Source organism: Scyliorhinus canicula, chromosome 7 (assembly GCF_902713615.1).
Source record: "Scyliorhinus canicula chromosome 7, sScyCan1.1, whole genome shotgun sequence".
NCBI classification, from domain to species: domain Eukaryota; kingdom Metazoa; phylum Chordata; class Chondrichthyes; order Carcharhiniformes; family Scyliorhinidae; genus Scyliorhinus; species Scyliorhinus canicula.
The window spans coordinates 44,799,079-44,813,931 of record NC_052152.1 but is presented as its reverse complement, the minus strand read 5'-3'; the positions used below and the strand labels follow the sequence as shown (position 1 = coordinate 44,813,931).

The 14,853-nt window shown below is 45.4% G+C and overlaps 1 protein-coding gene across 2 annotated transcripts in view; it reads right to left on the bottom strand.

Moving 5' to 3' along the window:
• Positions 1 to 391: 391 nt before the first annotated feature.
• pla1a (phospholipase A1 member A) overlaps positions 392 to 14,853 on the bottom strand; it is a 46,565-nt gene continuing 32,103 nt past the window's right edge. For both annotated transcript variants that reach the window (XM_038801900.1, XM_038801901.1), the window contains 3 exons: positions 9,333 to 9,447; positions 7,533 to 7,697; positions 392 to 1,998 (listed from right to left, as the gene is read on the bottom strand). In XM_038801900.1, coding sequence (XP_038657828.1) covers positions 1,920 to 1,998; positions 7,533 to 7,697; positions 9,333 to 9,447 — 359 coding nt within the window. In that variant the 3' untranslated portion in view covers positions 392 to 1,919. The remainder of the gene's footprint in view (positions 1,999 to 7,532; positions 7,698 to 9,332; positions 9,448 to 14,853) is intronic.

The window sequence follows — 14,853 nt, the reverse complement described above, 5'->3', positions numbered from 1 at the left end:
CACTCCTGCCCAACAAACAGTGTAACTACACTGTAAAGATGCTGCACCTGCATTTTTAAGCCTCTGTGTTGGAAATATTTACGCCCCCTCTCCAATATCTGCACTTCTGTCATGTTTCTACCGCTGCTTCAGAGAATTGGGGCATGTGCACCACAAGATTCACACCACAATGGAACACACACGCAAGGGTTCTGTGACGACATGAAGTTGCTAACATCAGTGTTCAGACCTGAAGACCACAGAGAGCCTTAAAGGAAATGTTGTTGAATTTGCTGCTTGTGTCTCCCATCTTTCGTTTGGTCAGTCCTCTCAAGGGACTCGCCTTCCTTCTTCAGTTTTGATGAACGGCCTCCACGTTTCAGATGCTGGTGGGACAACTGTGTATCTCCAAAATGTTCTGTTCTTTTTATATATTTTAATCATTTACAGGTTCTTCTTAAATTTCAGAAGTTACTAACAATTATTCAAATCTTTAACCATAATGTGGCACTTTGTATTCTGGAAATGTATACTGGCAAATGGTAATGCATCCAATATCCTTCGTACAACATGTTAAAATGCTATAAACTTCAAGCAGGTTTCAGCTTTAATTCAGGAACTACCTTTAAAGGACATACCTTTACAATAGTTATGGCAAGGGGACATATATGTTTAATGTTATACTGCAGCTAACACTATTGTACCATTTTAAAAATCAAAACTTTCAGTCTGATTATTGTTAATCTTCATTAATCTAATGTTCCATCCTTTACTCTGGAAGGGGATGAAGTCAAGCTGAAGATAAAAATAAAAATAAAAGGAAGGACCAAGTTTGAGTTATTCTAAGCACACAAGCTTACTTGCGATCTTTGACTGACATTTATACTTAAATTTCATGCAACCTTTGTCATTCGTAGCCAGGTTGACTGGGGAAAGCGGAGCACGCGGTAAAAAAAGATGTCCACATTTTAAAGACATTGAAGCCTACCAGCTTTCTCAGAGAAGTCACTCTGTGGCCCCACAGAAATCAACAAGGGAAGCAATATTCTTGGAAAGGTTAAATCATAGCATCATAGAATATCTAAGTGCAGAAGGAGGCCATTCGGCCTATTGGGTCTGCACTGATGGGGCAGCTCAGTGGAACAGTGGTTAGCACTGCTGCCTTGCAGTGCCAGGGACCCGGGTTCAATTCCAACCTTGGGTGACAGTGTGGAGTTTGCACTTTCTCCCCGTAACTGTGTGGGTTTCATCCGGGTGCTCCGGTTTCCTCCCACATTCCAAAGATGTGCAGGTTAGTGGATTGGCCATGCTAAATTGCCCTATCTTTGGACAATTTAAATGGTTGAAGTGCCCAATATGCATGATTATCGAATATAATAATGGGGCCGATGGGGTGGGAATGACTATCTTCCCAATGGTCCTTGTGCAGTAGGAGACTCAACCCCCTCCCCAGGGGCGAGGGACCCCTGTAAACCTTTGTATTAAAGGTTGGCCATAAGACAGCGACCAAAACAGGTATCCAGTAGGAATCTACTGGGCAGCGTATATATAATGTTATAAATAAAACTTTATTTAATTTACCCGGCGTGGACTTCCCGTATCCTTATTAAATCGAGGATGAATGAGTGAGGGTAATTTGAGCAGGGTCTTTGGAGGGGACTCAAATTAAATAAGCTTATTCTGCTGGCTGAAACCTGTTTGAATATATATTACAGCATGTTATAGTAAATTGTAATAAACGTTATATACAATTCAAATGACCAAATTCGGAATTCTTGTTTGCTCATAATTTACATGATGAACCTTCACCGTAAAAGGTGTGGTTGGATGTTTGTTTTTCTTTGAAAGGAATACTTTCCATTTTTAATCCGACTGTGTTCATCTTCAAAGTAGTGTCTGGCAGCTTTGTTCTTGAAGTAACAGATGTAGACATTCTGCTTCTAAAAACAGTTCCCAAACTGCTCAAAAAATATTTTTTTGTCTATGACTATGTTATTGATACAGCGGGGTGGCCTCTCACTAAAAGGGAAAGAAGATTACAGTTAGACTGGATAGCATCTTGGGTAACACTGTGCATTGTAATTGCCACTGCTGTTATAGAATCTGACAGTCAGTACAGAAGGAGACCTTTCAGCCCATCGAGTCTGCAGCGACCATCTGAAAGAGCGTCCTACCTAGGGCGATTCCCACGCAACCCTGTAATCACACCTAACCTTTGGACACTAAAGGCCAATTTATCATAGCTAATCCACCTAACCTACACAGCTTGGACTATGGGAGATCACCAGAGCTCCCAGAGGAAACCCGTACAGTTCACAGTATAACGATGTTGTGCCGAACTTTTGCCGAGATTAAGAACAAATTAATCTACACCCCATCATTCTACCGTAATCCATGTACCTATCCAATAGCCGCTTGAATGTTTCCGACTCAACTACCTCCACAGGCAGTGCATTCCATGCCCCCACTACTCTCTGGGTAAAGAACCTACGTCTGACATCCCCCTATATCTTCCACCATTCACCTTAAATTTATGTCCCCTTGTAATGGTTTGTTCTACCCGGGGAAAAAGTCTCTGACTGTCTACTCTATCTATTCCCCTGATTATCTTATAAACCTCTATCAAGTCGCCCCTCATCCTTCTCCGTTCTAATGAGAAAAGGCCTAGCACCCTCAACCTTTCCTTGTAAGACCTACTCTCCATTCCAGGCAACATCCTGGTAAATCTCCTTTGCACCTTTTCCAAAGCTTCCACATCCTTCCTAAAATGAGGCGACCAGAACTGCACACAGTACTCCAAATGTGGCCTGACCAAGGTTTTGTACAGCTGCATCATCACCTCACGGCTCTTAAATTCAATCCCCCTGCTAATGAACGCTAACACACCATAGGCCTTCTTCACAGCTCTATCCACTTGAGTAGCAACTTTCAAAGATCTATGAACATAGACCCCAAGATCTCTCTGCTCCTCCACATTGCCAAGAATCCTACCGCTGGACAGCACGGTAGCATGGTGTTTAGCATAAATGCTTCACAGCTCCAGGGTCTCAGGTTTGATTCCCGGCTGGGTCACTGTCTGTGCGGAGTCTGCACGTCCTCCCCGTGTGTGCATGGGTTTCCTCCGGGTGCTCCGGTTTCCTCCCACAGTCCAAAGATGTGCGGGTTAGGTGGATTGGCCATGCTAAATTGCCCGTAGTGTCCTAAAAAGTAAGATTAAGGGGGGGGGGTTGTTGGGTTACGGGTATAGGGTGGATACATGGGTTTGAGTAGGGTGATCATTGCTCGGCACAACATCGAGGGCCGAAGGGCCTGTTCTGTGCTGTACTGTTCTATGTTCTATGTTCTAACCCTGTATTCCGCATTCAGATTTGTCCTTCCAAAATGGACAACCTCACACTTTTCAGGGTTAAATTCCCTCTGCCACTTCTCAGCCCAGCTCTGCATCCTATCTCTGTCTCTTTGCAGCCGACAACAGCCCTCCTCACTAACCACAACTCCACTAATCTTCGTATCGTCTACAGACGAGGAAGAAAAGAACGTAAAGTTTTGAACTTTGAAGTGCTTGGGAGCAGACAGTGGGGTCGAGGCAGGGTGGAAAGAGAAGTCGACAGTGAGTAATCTCACTGACCCATTATAGGAGGGGTTTTGAAGGAGGAGAATGTGATGGACAATGTCAAAGGTAGAACAGAGTTTCATGGAGGTCAAAGAGGGAGAATCCACCAGTCATTGAATCCTAGAATCCCTGCAGTGCAGAAGGAGACCATTCAGTCCATCGAGGCTTCACCGACGCTCCGAAGGACACCCTACCTCGGACCACTCCCCCGTAAACCTGTAACTCCACCTAACCTTTGAGTAAAGGAAAAATTTACCATGGCCAATCTTCTTAACCTGCACATCTTTGGACTGTGGGAGGAAACCCATGCAAACACGGGGAGAAAGTGCAAATTCCACACGGACAGTCACCCAAGGCTGGAATTGAACCCGGGTCCCTGCCACTGTAAGGCAGCTGTGCTAACCACTATGCCGCCGTGCAGTCACAATGGATGCCACTCAACTCTTTGCAAGCAAAAGGTTCTGTAGCTGGTATGGAAAAAAGGTCTGTGATGAGTTGGACAAGATTGAATGACAAAAGGGTAGTATTGCAAGGTGAAAGGGGCTGGTAATGGCACAAGCAGCTGCATTTTTTTATCTTTGATGTGGAGATGCCGGCGTTGGACTGGGGTGAGCACAGTAAGAAGTCTTACAACACCAGGTTAAAGTCCAACAGGTTTGTTTCAAACACGAGCTTTCGGAGCACGGCTCCTTCTTCATCTCCGGGTCAGCATTCTACAAGGAGGCCTTCAGGAGACGCGACAACGCAAAATTGCTGAGCAAAAACTTATAGCTAAGTTCCGCACGCATGAATGCGGACTCAACCGGGATCTGGGATTCATGTCGCATTACATTCGGCCCCCACCAACAAGCCTGGACTTGCAGAGGCCTACCGACTGAACTGGCTTGGGACAATTCACACCTCTTTAACCTGGAGTTACCTCTCTCTCTGCATCTTTGATGATTTGATTGCCTGCAGGTGCTCGCATTCCGGGGCATCTCTGACTGTGTCTATATAAACATTTCTGGAACAAGCCTTTCCATTCACCTGAAGAAGGAGCCGTGCTCCGAAAGCTCGTGTTTGAAACAAACCTGTTGGACTTTAACCTGGTGTTGTAAGACTTCTTACTGTTTTTTTATCTTGATAACATAGAAATTGCCTTTTTAATACGCAGCAGAGGGACTTCTTTCACTCTCATTATAATCTTTTCTTTTTGCATCTGCTTTGGTGTGTAACGATATGAAATTCTACTCACCAAATTTCATCACAAGATGGTTGAGATTGAGAATTATTTGCATAAATAGACATGTATTATTTCCCAAATTCATGACGCGCAGGATTGGTACCCTATGATTTTTGTTCACTACTAATAGTGCACATCTGATTAGATTACTATTGCCAATAAAAAGGATAACAATTTGCATTTCTATAGCACCTTTAACATGGTAAAGCATCCCAAGGCACTTCACCAGAACCTTATCACAATACATTTGACACTATGGCACTTAAAGGGCTATTGGACAGCTGACTGGTCACAGCTTGGTCAAAGAGCATCTTAAAACTGCATCTTAAAGGAGGAGAGAGAAACAGAGGGGTTTAAGATAATTCCAGAGCGTAACATCTCTGCAGCTAAAGGCATGATCCCCAGTGGTAGAACAATGGTGGGTGAATGGGGGCAGAAATGGAGAGGTAACGAGTTTGCAGAACTTTATAGGGCTGAAGGAGGTGACAGAAATGGAGAGGGGAAAAATAACCGTGGAAGGATTGATAAACATGGGTGAGGATTATACATTCCAGACGCTATTTAACCACAAGTTGGTCAGAAATTGTTGGTCAGCAAGCGCAGGGATGACGGATGAATGGAATTTCATTTGGATCTGCATAAGGATAGCAGGACTTTGGATGAGATCAAGTTCATTTGGTTTGAAAGTAGGAAGGCAACCAGGAGAGCATCGGAATCGTCAGGTGCAGAGGTAACAAAGGTATGGGTGAGGGCTACAACAGCCAACCAGCTGAGGCTGGTGTGCAGGATACTGGAAGTAGATGGCCTTGGTGATGGAGTGAATATGTGGTCAGAACCTCATTTCCAGGTTAAATAGGATTGATCCCATTTGGTTAGGTGGATTGGCCATGCTAAATTGCCCGTAGTGTAAGGTTAATGGGGGGATGGGTATACGGGTTACGTGGGTTTAAGTAGGGTGATCATTGTTCGGCACAACATTGAGGGCCGAAGGGCCTGTTCTGTGCTGTACTGTTCTATGTTCTATGTTCTATGTTCTATCACCTACAGAAGAGCCAATTTCTCAAAATATTGCTTTGATCAGGGAGCCACATCTGATAGAAAAATCAAGTGATTTTGTTCAACTGCGATGGCAGCACTACAATAAGAACTAGAAAGCAAATGCTGACTTTGTTGACTCCAAGTTTATTATGTTCAATAATCACTTCTCCAATCCTTCACAGTGCCATCTGTATTCTCTTTATATGTATATATGTGTGCAGTCTATCAAACAATAAGTGTGGTCTATTAAACAATTAAAACTCCAATTCTAGCTTCAGCGCTGGGGAACAATAACTCTTTTCTAACAATTGTATGGTTCCATAAAATCTTCCCTTAGCAACAACTGTGCGAAACTACAAAGGACATCATTACGAGCTCCCTTATTGTTCTCTGAGTAAATTCAGGTAGTGCTGTAATATTTTACAGTAAAGACCATTATTGGGGCAGCAATATCCTTAGTGTCCTTAGGCTAGGGAGAGGAAAAATCAACTGAGCTCCCATTCAATGAATACTATCCAATGAGTGGGTGACACGGTAGCACAGTGGTTAGCACAGTTGCTTCACAGCTCCAGGGTCCCAAGTTCCATTCCCGGCTTGGGTCACTGTCTGTGCAGAGCCTGCACGTTCTCCCCGTGTCTGCGTGGGTTTTCTCCGGATGCTCGGGTTTCCTCCCACAGTCTATAGATGGCAGATTAGGTGGATTGGCCATGTTAAATTGCCCTTAGTGCCCATAAAGGTTAGGTAGGATTACTGGGTTACGGGGAAAGCGTGGAGGTGTGGGCTTAGGTAGGGTGATCTTTCCAAGGGCTGGTGCAGGTTCGATGGGCCGAATAGCTCCTTCTGCACTGTAAATTCTATGAATTTTCAAAATAATTCCCAACTCATTCAAACACACTACCAATTTTCACATATCAGGGGCTGGATTCTCCGAGCTTCCGTGCCGAAATCGCGATCGGCGCGGGGGCAGAGAATGGGCGTTTACACCAAAATCTGGCCCGTCCTTGGAGAATCGCTCGGGAGTCTCTCACATGCGAACTACATGGCGCGGGTAGGGGGCCATTGACAGAGATCCCCTCCCCGGTTCTTCGAGGAAAACTGGCCCAGTTCCCGACGGCGTGGTCCTAACAACCTATGGCGGCTATGGACTCAGCCTGTGGCCGCCCTGGTGGGGGACGGGGGGATCGATCACCGAGGGGGGGGGGTGGTGTGTCTCATGGACGGCCATGAAGGCGATCGGGCATCACGGACCCGCGGGTAAGCGCGATCTCGGAGGAGCATACATTTCTGGTGCTGCTCCGCGGTCCATGTCCGCCATGTCCCACGGACAATTGTTAGGAAACAGTTATTGCAGGCTGCCACCGTACGCATGCGCGGACTCCCGACCGGAAGTGTGGGACCCCGTATCCGCAGCCAGAGCTGCAAGAAGCACTCCGGGGCCTTGCCAGCCCCCTTTTCTTAAGGAAAGTCCAGAGTGATTCGCCAGCATTTGTACGCTGGGGTGGGGACGTAGCCCCATTATTGGAGAATCCTGCCCCAGGTGTGGCCACTTAGTTGAGAGCTGCTTACTCCATGTGGAATTATGCCCCGAATTAGTTAATTCATTAAGGAAATAAGGCAAGAAAGTTTCGGGGAAAAGGTTACATTATGATATCGTACCGAGCAACAGTGGCAATTGTTTACCTGTCATTCAAAGGGAGCTCCCTAATGCGTAATTTCTCAAAATGAATTGCATATCTTTTCCTGTGCCAACTTGACGACTGTCGAATAGTGATGGCATTCACGTTCTCAAACCAGGTATATGATATGACTTTTCTCATTGTTCTGCCATTTGATTGCTGATTAGGTCTATAAGGAAAACATAAAAGTGAGAGACCTGATGATGTTTAAAAAGCGGGACGTTGCAACAAATTATTTTTCTAAACTTTCTTTACAGTTGTCCCTATTGGCGGTGAGATAAGAAATGCACAAGCTGTGCTTGGGTTGTCTTGAATTGTGACTTTGGCTGAAATTCTGAATATGCCATTCGTCATTTCCTCAGCGCAGCCTCTGTTCCGTCCGTCACTGTAACCTGGCCAGAAATATGGTGGAAGCACTCTTTACTGATATAAATTATTGATATAAATGGGGCTTACACTTCACTTACAATGAATTTATGCCACGTTAGGATAGTTATCTATCCCAATATTGGACCAAATTTACTTGAGCCAGGTGCCTTTACTGTCCAAGGAAACAGTTAAAATGGTCACAGAGATAAATTAGCAGTAAAATCTATTCTCTCTCTGCCACTTTCCATTGGGTGCAGGATTTAGAAGTCCTCATTCACCCTTGCTTCTCAATGATAAGCTTCACTCCAGTTTGTCACTTCATCTGAACCATTTCATTTCTTTTCACCGACGAGGAAGTCAAAGATTATGGGTGGAATTCTTCACTTCCCACGCGGCGTGGGAGAATTGTGGGAGGGCCTCCCGACATTTTTTGCGCCCCCACGATTCCCCCCCCCCTCGGAAAAATCTGCGCTCGCCGTTTTTCACGGTGAACGGTGATTCTCCGAGCCCGATGGGCAGAGCGGCCGGCCCTTCACGCCCGTTTCACCACGGCAGCAACCACACCTGGTCGCTGCATTCGTGAAACGGGCGCCGGATGCCCGTTTGGAGCATCCAGGGGCCCGATTGGGACGGGAGCACCGCGACTGTGCTCCGGAGGGGACAGGCCCACGATTGGTGCCCTCCGCCCGCCCGGCAAGATCAAGCCGCCACGTCTTGCCGGGCGGTGGTGGAGAAAGACGGCACTGCGCATGCACGGGTTCGCGTCGTCTGCGCGCTGATGTCATCCGCGAAGTGCCGTTCGGGCGTCATTTCCGCGGCTGAGGTTGTGGCCGGGAACGACGGGGGCCCGCTCCTAGCCCCCCGGGTGGGGGTGATTTAGGTGCGGGGAGCGGGCCCCGAGGCCGTCGTGATCCTCGGCCGAGTTCACGACGGCCTCTGCGATTTTTGGAGCCGGCGGAGAATTCCGCCAATGGCAGGCAGGGAAATGGGGTTAAGGCCACAATCAGATCAGCCAAGATATTATTGAATGGCAGAGAAGGCTTGAGGGTCAAATGGCCTACTCTGCTCTTATTTCTTACATTCTTACATATTTATCATATTACATCCTTGTCATAAAGGTTTGAATATGCTATTGGTGTATTTTTCACTTCCAACATTAATACTACAATAACTATCGTATCACAGCAGAAACCTGGTGAAAATTTAATTAGTATTCATTGCAGGTTAGCATATTACTGGTGCTCTGTCAAAAGCTATTGCTTTTGAATTGGTTTATTCCGTGGAGCTGCCTGGTTAACATCCAATGTCGCAAATACATTGAAAATCCTTTACAAGGCGAGGTTACAGTTCAAATCGAGCGTCTTCAGCTTTCCAGCAAGCATGCAAATAATAAGTGTACGTTCTATATTTAAAAAAGGGCAAATTAAACACTTACATTGTTAGTTTAAGAGTTGATATGTTCAATTGGCTGTTGCTCAGGAATTTTATTTCAATACGCTGCTCATGAGGTCCGAGCTGTCTAAAAATTATTTCTACGAGAAAATGTTTCACTGGTGGGAGAAGAAGCAAAACGTTGGTCAGTCACACTATAGGGACTATAAGATTTTCTTTTGATTTCACTGCCATTTTATTCTCACATACCAAGGTGCATTGAAGAGGCCATTTTGATTTTTGCAATTTAGAATTTTTTCTGCTTTGGCTTCATATCAGTTTTACTTCTTGGTATTAGAAAAACAAATTTAGTTTTCAGGGATTTATATTTGTATTGGTAAATATTAGAAATAAGGTACAGTCTTAAATGGGTTTAATTTAATGTTTCTGTGGAAGAAGGCACAAATCTGTAGTTAGATTCATGCTGGGAAACGGTGTTTGTATGTGTGGGGGATTTATTCGGTTTCAACTGTGCTTCTATTGTACTTGGAGAAGGTGAAGTCTTTGCTTCAAACTGAGGGCCCTTTTATGGTAGAATGGCTTTTTGAATTTAGTTGTAACTGAATTTGTTTGCAGTTGGTTTAGAAAGCTAGAGAGGGGACATCTCTCTCAGCTTTGCTAGAAGAAAGCCATACCACTGTAATGGTTAAGAAAAAAGTGCAGAGAGCTGAAGTCCAGCATGTTCAGGAAACTAAAGAATACACATCCATAGAATTCATATAATCCCCACAGTGCAGAGGAGCCATTAGGCCCAGTGGAGTCTGAACTGAACCTCTGAAAGAGCACCTAGGCCCACTCCCCCACCCTATCCCTGTAACCCCACCTAACCTGCACATCTTTGGACACCACAGGGTAATTTTAGCATGGCCAATCCACCTAACCTCCACATCTTTAGGCTGTGGGAGGAAACTAGGGCACCCGGAGAAATCTATGCAGACACCAATGGAGAACATGCAAACTCCCCAGAGACAGTCAACAAGGGCAGAATCAAACACGGGTCCCTGGTGCTATGAAACAGCAGTACTAACCATTGTGTCATCTGAAGAGAAGTTTCCAAGAAGCTGGAGATTAACTATATTTGTTCATTAGCAGAGGGATTGAATTTAAGAGCCGTGAGGTGATGATGCAGCTGTACAAAACCTTGGTCAGGCCACATTTGGAGTACTGTGTGCAGTTCTGGTCACCTCATTTTAGGAAGGATGTGGAAGCTTTGGAAAAGGTGCAAAGGAGATTTACCAGTATGTTGCCTGGAATGGAGAGTAGGTCATACGAGGAAAGGTTGAGGGTGCTAGGCCTTTTCTCATTAGAACGGAGAAGGATGAGGGGCGACTTGATAGAGGTTTATAAGATGATCAGGGGAATAGATAGAGTAGGCAGTCAGAGACTTTTTCCCCGGGTGGAACACACCATTACAAGGGGACATAAATTTAAGATAAATGGTGGAAGATATAGAGGGGATGTCAGAGGTAGGTTCTTTACCCAGAGAGTAGTGGGGGCATGGAATGCACTGCCTGTGGTAGTAGTTGAGTCGGAAAAGTTAGGGACCTTCAAGCAGCTATTGGATAGGTACTTGGATTAGGGTAGAATAATGGAGTGTAGGTTAACTTCTTAAGGGCAGCACGGTAGCATTGTGGAAAGCACAATTGCTTCACAGCTCCAGGGTCCCAAGTTCGATTTCGACTTGGGTCACTGTCTGTGTGGAGTCTGCACATCCTCCCCGTGACTGCGTGGGTTTCCTCCGGGTACTCCGGTTTCCTCCCACAGTCCAAAGATGTGCAGGTTGGGTGGATTGGCCATGAAAAATTGTCCAAAATTCTATGATTAACCTAGGACAAAAGTTCGGCGCAACATCGTGGGCCGAAGGGCCTGTTCTGTGCTGTATTTCTCTAAATCTATACTAGAACAGAGAAATGTTCAGCAAAGGCAGGCAGAGCGGAGAAGAAAGCTGAGTTAAAGAGACAGCTGCTGTAACCAGATTTAAAGTGGGGAAGCAGACTTCAGAGGTAAATCAAAAGTTTGATGCCATCTTAATACAGTCTGGGACTCAATAGTTAAAACAATTATGAAAAATTTGTGCAACAGGCAAGACAAAGAAATCCCGAAGGGCAAGATGTGAAGCCTGGATGCTTGACGTTTTGTTAAAAGTGGGGCGGAAGCTTTGTTTCAAAGAGTAGTTTTGAAAACTTGGACTGGACTCGTAATGTAAAATGCTCATAGAAAGTATTGTGAGAGAGGATTTTAAAACATGTTTTTTTTCCAAGTGGAGTTCCGAGTGGGGATTTTGAAGAGAAATCCATAAAAATAAATCACTTGGGCTCAGGGCAGAGTGTGCCTTACCACAGCCAGATTGTGTGTTTAAAGGTACTGTATGTTACTGAGACCATTATAGCCTACGATATAAAAGCAAATTACTGCGGATACTGGAATCTAAAACGAAAGGGACAATGCTGGAAAATCTCAGCAAGCCTGGCAGCATCTGTAGGGAGAGAAAAGAGCTAACGTTTCGAGTCCGATGAATCTTTGTCAAAGCTGGACTTTTTGTCATAGCCTACAATATTCTTTGTAACCCATGTTAATCTTTAACTTTGCATATATCCGTGAAGCTAAGTGGGAGTTAAGGAGTATTGTATCATGATCAAACTTTTCATGTTCAATAAATGTTTTTTTTCTCGTTGTTAAAAGGAATTAGTGGTCCTGTGATTGTTCCTCCACATTTTCTAAAAAGGTTTTCATGCCCTTTTTGAGCCAGGGTTCTATTCTGGGATCCTCCTGTCCAGTTATAACATCAAATGGGATTGGAACATTGGTGATATGGTGGATTTGTCAGGATCTTTGGAATGCTGTTTAGTCAGTTTTGCAGAAAGTTTACTCTTGCATCGGAGACATGGATTTTCCAATGGGAATCTATCTGTGCCTGTGCTATGAAGGGGAGGCAGATTGAGGAAATAGAAAGGGCCCAACTGTCGAAAATTAGGGTGAGACATCACAGAAGGAATCTATCCCCTGCAGACAGGTACCAACTCACTTGGGTTTTCAGATCATGAAACCGTTACTTAAATTTCCCTTAACTTTGTTGCTTCAGAACACAATGCTACCTCAAGGAGGCCATTGGGCAACTTATCAACTGCTAATTGAAGACCTGTGGCCTGCTTCCACCAGGACAACCTCACCGTTGTGTTTGGGTTTCTTTGAGGCTAGCTCGTTCGAGACAGCATCTGGTGGTCTTAAGTCCAGCAGTAGTACACTATTGCACCCAGACTGATGCTGTATGAGTGGGCCATGAAATCTATTTCTTTGCCGATGATATCAGGGAAACAAAGAAAGATCTATGTAGTCCCTTAGGCCAGCAGAGTACTCACAGGTGCAAGGATATGTGACAGAATGGATGAGTGCACAAAGGCAAACAGGAAAGAAAAGTTTACATTTGATTAATGTGCAGCTCGTTTGCAATTCCAGTCACTATCTCCAGTATGTGAATGCACACTACATAGAAAATTGCCACGCTGCTTTCATCCTGTGGCAATCTACCATGCCAGTGCTCATGGCTGTCTTTTATGGAGATGGTTGATTTGTAATCAGCTCTATCCCCTGCGATGCCAATAAGGTTTCCACGGACAGATCTATCGACACTCTTGCTATTATAGAACAAAACTATAGAAGCGTAATTTTAGATTCATCGATAAATCTGGTGGAGCCCTGAAATACAGTCCATCGAGACTCTCCAAAATCATTGCAGCCTGTGGCAGCAACATGACAGTCAATGAAGGAAGATTTGCTGCTTCAAGGAACATAGATGAGACAATGATGAAGACAGAGCACGGTTTAGGGAGCATACACAGACAGGGAGGACATGGAAAAGGATCACCAACAGTAAAAGGATGGAGGGTGTAATTTGTAGCGCAGTCCCTTCATATCCATCTCCTCACAAAATCACTCCCTGTCAGAGACGTGCCAATCTCCTTCTTAAGACAGATGTTTACTCTTTCCCTGCTATCACCAAACTCTCAAAATTTGCAAGCGTACACGGAACCTAACTCAAGACTCTGTGATCAAGCTGTGTTTACAGAATGAAATTTGCTTAAAGGTGCCAGTAAATCAATTTATATTATCTACTGATACGCCTTAAAATGATGTTTACCTTCTTTGTGCTAGCTAATTACTCTTGCTCCTAGTCCATTTCTCCCCTGAGCTATTTCCTGAGTGAGACATGTTTTAGTGATGGGTTGCTGGGAAGGTTCCCCTGTACCCACAGAGGCTTGGGGTGATGTTTATTTCAGGGAAGCAGCTGCTCAGGAGTCAGCTTCTGATCTCAAAGTGTGAAGGGCTGCCGGTACTGAAGAGAGTGAGGGTACGAGCTCGTTGTTAGTTTACACAGATGAAACAACAACATCAACTACCCTTCATAGAACATAGAATATAGAACATACAGTGCAGAAGGAGGCCATTCAGCCCATCGATTCTGCACCGCCCCACTTAAGCTTTCACTTCTACCCTATCCCCGTAACCCAATAACGCCTCCTAACCTTTTTGGTCACGAAGGGCAATTTGTCATGACCAATCCACCTAACCTGCATGTCTTTGGAGGAAACCGGAGCACCCAGAGGAAACCCATGCAGACCCATGGGAGAACGTGCAGACTCCGCACAGACAGTGACCCAGCGGGGAATCGAACCTGGGACCCTGGCGCTGTGAAGCCACAGTGCTATCCACTTCTGCTATTGTGCTGCCCATGTAGTGGTTCCTTGTAGTGCAGGGCACAAGCTCAAAAGGGCTACTGGACTGGTGTCATCACAGACCAAATAGCCTCAAGCAGGTTTTGGAGGCCTTGCGAAAAAGCCTTGTTCAGAACATCTTTTGAAGCAGTGGTAGTTATGTGGTGGTTCAAGGACGATGTCACTTTCTCAGCAGCAAGGGCTTCAACTGAGAGAAGCTGAAGGAACTGCAGCTTCAGGAGAGAAGGCAGCATGGAGGGCTCCTATATTCACAGATAAATATATGTAAATGTTTCTGTCTTATGTAAGAGCTAGAAGGGATCATCTGTGGGCTAGAACGGATCATCTGTTGGACATTGAAGGCAGGAAACCCCTTTAATTGTGTGATTCGGGCCTTTTAGAGGGAGGTTACAAAAGGGGTATTTGCAACTTCCACCATCACTATGAGGGAGATACCATGTACACTTTAGTATCCTACTTAAGGGAATATTGTGGTGCCTGAACTAAGCTTCACAGACCAACTGAAACCCATGGGGTGGGATTCTCCCAGCCCCGCGCCGGGCCGGAGAATCCCTGCAAATGGGCCACGCCTCCCTGGCATCGGCACGCGATTCTCTGCAGTGTGGAGAATTGGCACCATTGGCGCCGGCGTGGTTGGCGCGGCGCCGGTCGCAGGCCGCTGTACGCGGCCAGCCCGCCAATTCTCCGGCCCAGATGTGCCGAGCAGCCATAAGAAAAGAGCCGAGTCCCGTCGGCGCCATTCTAACTTGCTCTGGGCCGGCGGGACCTTGTCGTGTAAGGGTCCGGTGACAG